The following is a 9,914-nucleotide window of genomic DNA, read 5'->3' as shown; positions in this document are numbered from 1 at the left end:
GGTGAAAGATTACCAACTTTTTCATTATTCAAAAAGAAAAAAACAATATAAAAACCATAAAAAGCCAACTTTCCTTAATGTTTTCTTTTTTCTTTTTGGTTTCAATCTTTCTTCTTTGTTCTTTCTGTTTTGTCTATCATCCTTTGGAACATTTCAATTCACTTTCCAGAACGAGAAAACATAAGTAAGCCACCCCACAACCACCCCGCAACCCAACTTTCTGCATTGTCTCTTCAATTGTCCTTAACTTGTTCTACTACCCTTTTTCTAGTTTCTTGAACTGTCCCAAAATCAAGTCTTTTTCGTTTTTTAGTGAAAATTGTATGCTTTCTTGATTCTTTTTCTAAATGGGGTTCTTTGTTTTTTAGTCTTGAATAGTTCAAGAATCTTTAGCTTCACTTACAAGATTTTGATTCTTTTAGGGATTTGGTTTCTTGTTTTTTTTTTTGTATAAATGAGGTTTTTTGTTTTTTGTTTTTAGTTTTTGAAGTGTTTTGATTCTTTTGGCATTTGGGGTTTGAGTAATTGTGAGAAATGCAATCAGAGAGTTCAGAACAGGTGAGATCGGTTGTGGCAGCAGCTGATACAAGGGGGAAACATAGGATATCTGCTGAATTGAAGAGACTTGAACAAGAAACTCGTTTTTTAGAGGTTTGTTTCATGTCTCTTTTGACTTTTTTTGGTCTTGTTGATTGGAAGTTTTGATTGTTTTTTGTGGTTAGTTGAATATGGTTGTTAATTTGGTATGTATGAGGAGAAGTTTGAATTTTTCTGATGTGTCTTTTGACTTTTTGGCGTTGTTGCTTAGAAATTTTGAAGGGGAACCTTTGGAGTAGTCACGGGTCAAGCCGTGGAAACAGCCTCTTGCAGAAATGTGAGATAAGGTTGCATAGAATAGACGCTTGTGGTCCGGCTCTTCCTCGGAATAGTGCACCGGGCTGTCCTTTTTTTTGCTTAGAAATTTTGACTGTTCTTTCTGGTTAGTTGAATATGGTTGTTATTAATTTGCTATCTATGAGGAAAAGTTTGAATTTTTCTTCAAGGGGGGTCTTGTGTTGTATTGGTACATTGTGCAGGTGGAATGAATGAACGAATGATGTTAATAAAAGGGAGGAGTATTGTTCTATGTGCTAATTTGTGAAATGGCTTCACCATCAACTGATAAAAAAAAGGAGCTTTCTTTACTTCAATTCTGAAGAGAGTTTTTTTTTACCCTCTTTAGTTGTATTAATGTGTTAATGCGCTATTTCATCTCGTCGCATGGACTTACCTAGTGCGGTTTACTGTTCTTGTGTGGTTTGTGAGCTATTGCGCAGGAACGAGGTTCACCCTCAGCGCATCCAAAAAGAATTAGCGGCCGTGGGTTCCCTTGTCATAAAAAATGAGCTATTTCATGTTTCATATCAGATTAAAGTTCTTGATTTGTGGAAGCCTGAAGTATATGTTCCCTTCCGTTTCATTTTAGATGTAGTAGGGGAAAATTCTGAGTTTTGAAGTGAAATCTTTAATTGTTTTGAGAGTGGAGTACCGCAGGCATATATCAGAGTAATTAAGGATATGTATGAGGGAGCGAAAACCCAGGTGAGGACGGCGGGAGGAGACTCAGAGCATTTCACTGTCCTGACAGGATTGCATCAGGGATCTACTCTTAGTCCCTTTTTGTTTGCGTTGGTGATGGATGTGTTGACGCGGCGCATTCAAGGGGAGGTGCCGTGGTGTATGCTTTTTGCAGACGATATAGTTCTGATAGATGAGACTCGAGGGGGTGTGAATGACAAATTAGAGGTGTGGAGGCAAACTCTTGAGTCTAAAGGGTTCAGGGTGAGCAGAAGCAAGACAGAGTATGTGGAATGCAAGTTTAATGACGTGAGGCGGGAGAATGAGGTAGTAGTGAAGCTGGAAGCACAGGAGGTATGCAAGAGGGATAAGTTCAAGTATCTTGGGTCCATGATCCAGAGTAACGGTGAGATTGACGAGGATGTCTCGCACCGTATTGGGGCGGGATGGATGAAGTGGAAACTCGCGTCGGGGGTGCTGTGTGATAAGAAGGTGCCGCCCAAGCTTAAAGGCAAATTCTACAGGGTGGTAGTCCGTCCGGCCTTGCTGTATGGAGCGGAGTGTTGGCCAGTTAAGAACTCCCACATCCAAAAAATGAAGGTGGCAGAAATGCGGATGTTGCGCTGGATGTGTGGACTGACTAGAGGGGATAGAGTTCGGAATGAGACTATTCGGGAGAAGGTTGGTGTGACTTCAGTGGAGTGCAAGATGCGAGAAGCACGATTGAGATGGTTCGGACACGTGAAGAGGAGGGGCATGGATGCCCCGGTCCGTAGGCGTGAGAGGCTAGCGTTGGATGGTTTTAGGCGGGGTAGGGGTAGGCCGAAGAAGTACTGGGGTGAGGTGATTTGGCGGGACATGGAACAGTTACAGCTCACCGAGGACATGACCCTAGATAGGAAGGTCTGGAAGACGCGAATTACGGCAGAGGATTAGGGCCAGTTTGGGTCGCTAGTGTAGGGAATTACGTGGTGGGGGTTTTATTCCTGTTATGATTCCGTGTTCCGTGTTCCATGTTTTATTACGAATCTGTGTGCTTTCCTCTGCTTTCCTCTGTTTTATATTACTTATGGGTGCTGTATTTATGTTATGTAATCTGCTTCTGTGCTTTACTATGTGTTTGTGTGGTATCTCGTGCCTTGAGCCGGGGGTCTTTCGGAAACAACCTTTCTACTTCATCAGAGGTAGAGGTATGGACTGCGTACATCTTACCCCCCAGACCCCACTAGGTGGGAATACACTGGGTTTGTTGTTGTTGTTGTTGTTAGAGTTGAATAATAATTATTTGAGTATGTTTTGGACTTGGCATGGAGTTTTGACGAGAGCTTTTGAATATTGTTTAAAATGGGGCATAAAGCGCTCTCTGATGTTTCATTGGAGCCCTGTATTGAATTTCAACCATCAATTCTGGGCCGTATTTAAGCTTTAGCTCTTCATTCATATTTAGATGCTTGAATCCACTAGTCAGTTGTAGTTTTTGAAAGCTGGTTCAGAGTTTGCTTATTATATATATACCTTTGTTCTAAAAACTGCCGCACTTAATGCGAATTATTACATGTTATTGTTTGAGATGCCTTTCTATTTCTGTTTCTTAAAGGTTTTTGAATGTTGATTTGTAACTATATGAAAAAAGACAGTTGGTACAGTATCTAATGAGGCATTATCAGGGATCCCTTTTCTCTAAGCATCTGAAATCAAAAAGTTACTTTGTTGGTAATTGGTATAGTATTTAACGAGTCATTAGCAGTTATCCTTTTTCTCTAGACAGCTGATCTAAGTTGCTTGGACTCGGGTGCGGGCGTCCGATATGGGTACGGATCTAGATGTCGGATCTAGATGGGGGATATGGATCTAGGGATGGATACGGGTGCGGGGATTCGGTGAAAAATAATTTAAATATCTAAAATAGAGTTATAAAATATAAATTATGAGATATTATGTAGAAAATTTGAGGAGAAAATATTCTTCAAGAAGAAAATCCTAAAGGAGATAAAAGGAAAAACAATAACATTGCAATTTCTATATACAAGGTATTCCATTTTCTTCAATTTCACATTAGCTTTTGTTTTTATTACAGAATTTCTTAAATCTGTCTTGACTTTCCCAGTCGATTTTGGTGAAAGTACCAAAATCGATTGACCAGATTGGGTACGGATCCTCACACCCACATTTACACCCATGTTGTGTCGACACGGGTGTGGCACCGACCCCTACGCTTCCTACGAATAGCACTCTTGACCTCCTCAACTTTGATATACCTACAATAAATCAATCTCAATGCTCCAACTCCCCCAGCACGAAACCTTTGTCCCCCTCATCGTTCAGAAGTCTATGGAAATAATATGGCCACCTTCTCCTGATGTGAGCATCCTCCACCAACACTTTTCCATCCTCCCCCTTGATGCACTTCACTTGGTCAAGGTGCCCTCCGCTCCGTAGCCTTGGCAAGCCTATACAACTTCTGATCTCCGCCTTTCACCTCTAAAGCTGCATACAAGCTCTCGAAAGTTGTTGTCTTAGCCACCGTAACCGCTAACTTAGCCTCTTACCTAGCTAACTTATACTCCTCCCTATTCATCCGCTTCTGCTTGTTATAAAAAGAATTCTTTTACCTAGCTATACAGTGTAATTTTCTGGCGAAGACACCCCTGGAGTATATTTGGGACCGCCAGTCCGCCACTGATTGATAGGAGATTCCGAGATTGTAAATGCAAATATTTGAAGAGTTTATGTTGGTAGGGGGTCTCTAGTGAGGATTTCTGAAGCAGACAAATTTTGATGATTGTGGGATTATATGGAAATAGATAAATACAAGGATCTTCTCTGAGCATGCTATGAGAATCTTTGTTTTTATACTTTTTCTTCTTTCCATTAGTTCTTAGCTTCAGGCGTTTCATCATTTCATTATGGCTGAGAAAAGGGCTAAATAATATTCTCTCTCTTCCCTTCATATATGGAAGTATTTGATCGGACACCATAAATAAGATGTTAATTTTGACTTCTAGTATATTAGTGCTTCTGAAGAAGATTTTGAGTTCAGTAGAAAAACATTATATCAAAGTTGAAAATTTGAATCATTTAATCAATTTGAATTCCTGAAATATTGTGAAAGATGCATAAAACAAAATGGTGTCAAACATGTTTAGATGTCAAAAAAATTAGTAAGTAGAGAGTAATTATTTGAATTTAAATATCTCTAACCTTTAAACATTAGTTCTTTGAGAGCTCAGTTATCGCTCATAAATAGCATTTTGATGTGCATTCATTTATACTGATTTTGGATCTTCTCCTTAGAAAATCTTTTTTCTTTAGAAATTGATCCAAGCTTATCAATTTTGCTGCATGAGTCAAATGATTATTCATGGATCCCATGAAAGCAAATAGACTTGTGATATTGGGGATGAAATTAGTAATCCACTATTGGGAAAAATGTATTCAGTTAGACTTACAAAAAGAGGTATTTAGTTAAAGACGTGGAAAAGACAATGCACCGAGATGTCAGCATAGGAAAAAAGGTCAGATGATTTTTTTACGTCTCCTTAAGCATTGTTGGGGGTGTATCTAATATTTGTACCAGTAGGGGGTGTAGGTACTGGTGTTGTGGCGCGTGCAATCTGTCCAGGATACCACTATTATCAAAAATAAAATGTGAACTTATGCTGATGTTTTTTTGAGCTAAAAGGTGTTACCTTTATGAATATATGACCTAGCCTTGGTGCATAGTTACTAAGTTATCTTTAGGTCCCTATGATCTTACACATCAAACTTGGCAAATAGAATATGTCGACAGAAACACAGTAGCTCTTGGTCATTTCTATTTTATATTCTAAAATGCTTTATCCCCTGAGCAGGAAGAATTTTATTGGGTAGAGTTACTTCGAAGGACTTCGACCAGTTCAAGCAAAGGTTTATGCAATGTGACCTGGGAAAGGAATTCTTAAAATGACCTTTATGAAAAGGAGTTTCTAGGAGAGAAAAGGATGTTTTGTCCTTACTGCAAAAGTTCAGATAACACTCTTAATAAGTGAAGCCACAAAATAATGGCGACTGAAAGTCTTCGCCTGAATGAATCATGACAACCTCTTTATGAAAAATGCTTATTAGTATCAAACATATCAATTAAGCAGCACATATATACAATATTACAATTTCTTTGCATATGCATGTGAATTCTTCAAAATATATTTTTTCCCATGTTTTTGCCGACTCGCATATTAGGTTGACCTTAAGGTTCTCCACTAAAGGGGCGTCCCAAGTTCAAACCTTGTTGGGGTGGTTTTTTATTTAAGAAGAGTGAGTTGTGCCATTGGCTAAGGCCCCTGCATTCTACCTAAGTGATCAGAGTTCGAACCTTAACAAAGCACTTTATTATTTCTTGTTTTTGAAGGGGAGCCTTGGAGTAACTGGTAAAGTTGCTGCCATGTGACCAGGAGGTCACGGGTTCAAGCCTTGGAAACAGTCTCTGGCAGAAATGCAAGGTAACGTTGCGTACAATACACCCTTGTGGTGGGGCCCTTCCCCGGACACCGCACATAGCGGTTGCTTTAGTGCATCGGGCTGCCTTTTTTTTTTTTTTTTACATATCTGTGAAAGCAAGCTCATTTACAGTGATCAGTCATTTATACGACTAAAATATCACATATTACTAGAAAACTAGGAATGGCGTGAATTTTGCTTCAATTATCATATTATTTGTTGTTGCTACTTGCTCTCTTCTTAACTGTTTTCAGCATGGTTTCTTCGGTACTGTTTGATTTGTGATATGTTTTACTTGAGCTGAGGGTGTATGAGAAACAACCTCTCTAGTCTCTACCTTTACAAGGTAGGGGCCAGGCTGCACACTGCCCTCGCAAGACCCCACTTGTGGGATTACACTGGGTATCTTAGTGTTAGAAATGGCATGACCTTCTTAGTATATCTTTTTACACTCTTTTAATGGGAGAATCAAACCTTTCTCTATTAAATTGGGTACTTGCCTCGCATGCTCTAGATATGTGATGTCCACATTGTAACATATAATTTTAGATGATCTGTGGAATGGTCTCTACTATCTAGAAATAAGTGGTTAGGATACGAGCTGATTTAAATTACTAAGAGATGGGCTTCGAGCAAGGAATTACTGATTCCATATAACCTGATTAGATCCAAGACTAATTAATCTCGGGCTCTCTTAAGACTCCAGAACATTAATGAGGGAAGAATGTGATGCAGTGTTGAACATTGCAGTCACTGATTTTTTCACTATATGAGACCTGAGTTCTGTAAACCAGACTTGATCAGTTGATAGCTGCTGATCATTAAGTAACCTAAAATATTACATATGTGAGTAGCAGTGCTGATAGGAAACTACAAGTGCTTTCAGTCATACATGGCACTCGATATACTTCTTTGTTGTTTTGATGAATGCTTGTGCACCGAATGAGATTCGCGCAACCACTTCGCTGGGTTTGAGCATCTCTAGTTTGGCTGATAAATAATAACAAATACTTTTAACTCTTCATCCAGTATTGGCAGACTTAATTTTGTTAATACTTGGTAGCAACATGTCCTGCCTGTATAGGTGATAGGCCAAGACTTCTGGGGAGGCTTAACATGTACTGTGTTATACTTGTACATTTGAGACCAACATGGTGTAACATCAAATACTCTTTATTTGTTAAAAAGGAAAAAAGATATGTGCTACGGATGCGATCACGGGTTACAATTTGAACTGTAGTAATTACAATTTTTTCGTTCCACTATATTATAGCAAATTTCTTAAGTCTACATCCTGGAACATATTATACGATACCCAGAAACTGACCTGCACAAGGTCTACTGTGAATAATGATGTATAGTAATGGAATGTCCTTCAGCTCATTTTGATGTTATCCTTCATTCCCAGGGCCTTCCTTCTTTGAGTTAGTTCAAATGTAATTGAACGTTGTTGTTCGTCTGTTCTGTCTGATGCACACACAGCTGGCCCTTAGTTTAACAGCTGCCATGGTTTCGATTATATGCAACCCAATCTTCTTTGCAAGGGCACAAGTCTAGGCATGGTTGATCACATTTGCTTTTCATGTGTCAACATCAGATATGATGTATCCACTTTTTGTTGATTGTTATTTTGTTTTATTTTAGTTTTCATAACCGGCAAGTCCACGAGGGCTAGTGGAGTGTTGGTTCAAAACTCAATTGATAATGAGTCCTTATGTCTACCCTTCTGCCCTGAAGTACCAGAATTTTGTCTGTTGTAGGTTCAAACTTGTGACGTGCGCTAATTCTCTTGCAACTAGACCAAAGCCCTGGGGCAAACTGTTACTTGCTTATTAAACCTTTCTTCTGTAGTTTACCAATAGTACATATTTTACAAATTTGCTGATGAAGTAACATGTGCAGGAAGAACTTGAATTGCTTGACAAAATGGAAAAGGCATCCGCCACTTGCAAGGAGTAAGTATGAATATAATATATTCAGTGATACCTGTAAAGCCTCGAGACCATGGATCACCGCCATCCTTCCTTCCTGAGTATCTGGGGAGTGCAGGTGGTGGCAGAGCTGATCGTGCAGACCCTTTTTGTTGCATGACTTGCTCAAAAGCATTAATTAGATGACCTGCATTCTGTTCAGTGCATGATATGGTTATCTAACTTGATTCTCTTACATGGACTTAGGATGCTAAGTAATGTGGAAACAAATCCTGATCCATTACTACCAGTGTAAGAACTACTCTTGCTTTATCATAGTCTCATGAGTGTTGTATTTGCTAATTTTATGATTATTTTTCCATCAGAACACATGGTCCAACAAATCCTTCCTGGGATCGATGGTTTGAAGGACCACAAGATGCATCAGGTTGCAGATGCTGGATATTGTGAATTTGTGATAATACTTGGCTGATTTTGGAAGTTTCACTGATTGGAGAGGAAGCTGAAGTTGGCATTCTCAGTCTGTTGCCTAATATAGAAAGAAGTCTTATGTGCAGAAAATGACATTATATCCCTTAAGAGTTGAAATTCAAGATTCTAATCTTTATTGCTAGGTCAGCTAGCATTGTGCAGATGACAGTTTTCTATTTTAACATCATAATGACAAGTATTCTGTTGTGGTTAGAAATGATTCATAACGCCTGTCTGCTTCTATCAGGAACAACTGTTATTTGTTCAAACATTGATTTTTGAGCTTGAGATGAGTTGAGCTCAAATGAAGTACTGAGGATTCATATAGCCAATCCAACTTGTTTGTGACTAAGGCATAGTTGTTTGTTTGTTTGTTGGAGGATTCATATATAGCCAATCAATGTGGGTTTACCTCGAGAAGAAATAGTGTTTCTCCACTTTCTATGGATGTGGTTTGCTTCTTTATTTTAATGTAATCCCATCTCATTTTGGCTCATAGAGGCCTCTGTAAGAATAATGCAGAAGCTTGCATAATTCAAGAATCAGACTTCAATTTCTTCTTCATGACAGTAGCAGACACCCAAACTTGGCCGCAGTTAACAAGTAAGCACTCTAACATTGAGTATGCACATTTAAACACCTCAACTCATCTCCATTATGTCAGTTGAACACTCTAACTTTTTAAAATGATCGACACACGTTCAAAATTATTTATGTGTCACGTCAACGTCGGTGTTACAACTCTAGTGATTTTTGTAATTTTCTTTTCAATTTAATCAATTGTAATTAGGAATTAAATAGTCACATGACTAGCACGTGATAGAGGGAGTTACTTAAAGTTGTTGGAGCTGTTAAGTGAAAGTTATAAGCAACAATTGCATTCTTAATTGAAGGCAGTTTTTGTGGATTAAGAAATATCAGTTAACTTCTCTTTTCTCTCTTCTTCTCAAAATCTAGGGTTCTTGTAACTCTTAGGAAAGTTGTTCAAGGGCAATTCTACTAATTCTTGCTCTTTAGGCGATCTCACTTTTAAATCTTTACTCGATATTGATAACGCTCAATCTACAGCTCTCGTGGGAGTGTAAAGCGGTCGTTAGCAAATATAGAACCCAACCTGGGTTGGGTATCGATCCCACAGAGAATAGCTTGGCCAACAAGCAAGAGAAATTACTAGACTTTTAGTGCAAGTCTCGTAGGAAAGGGGGGATTGTAGTATGTAACCAAAACAAGAATGTAAGAACTGAAAATAGCAAAATAAAGAGAGATTGTCACGTGTGTTGTAAACAATGAGAATTGAGGCGTTGGGGTTATGTCCACCTTCTGAGGTATACGTCTCTATTGGCTATGAGTGTGTAGAGTCTTGACATGTAATTGCTTATAGAGAATTGTAGTCGATGGTAAATCCAAGCGTCTCTCGACCTAAACAAGGACTATTTCACTTTAACTCTCTCGAGCTTAAAGCGTGACTAACGGTACGAA

The 9,914-nt window shown here is 38.8% G+C and overlaps 1 protein-coding gene across 1 annotated transcript; it reads left to right on the top strand.

Annotated features, from left to right (window-relative positions):
* Positions 1–8,787, top strand: LOC107864667 (guanine nucleotide-binding protein subunit gamma 1). The gene is made up of 4 exons (XM_016711104.2): positions 1–651; positions 7,936–7,988; positions 8,211–8,255; positions 8,330–8,787. Exons 1-4 carry the CDS (start codon positions 535–537, stop codon positions 8,412–8,414), a joined length of 300 nt encoding a protein of 99 aa, XP_016566590.2. The 5' UTR covers positions 1–534; the 3' UTR covers positions 8,415–8,787.
* Positions 8,788–9,914: the final 1,127 nt, after the last annotated feature.

The sequence above is a fragment of the Capsicum annuum genome, chromosome 3, assembly GCF_002878395.1.
Source record: "Capsicum annuum cultivar UCD-10X-F1 chromosome 3, UCD10Xv1.1, whole genome shotgun sequence".
In the NCBI taxonomy this organism is placed as follows: domain Eukaryota; kingdom Viridiplantae; phylum Streptophyta; class Magnoliopsida; order Solanales; family Solanaceae; genus Capsicum; species Capsicum annuum.
Note: the sequence above shows the minus strand (reverse complement) of the source record. Positions and strands in the feature narration are given on the sequence as shown.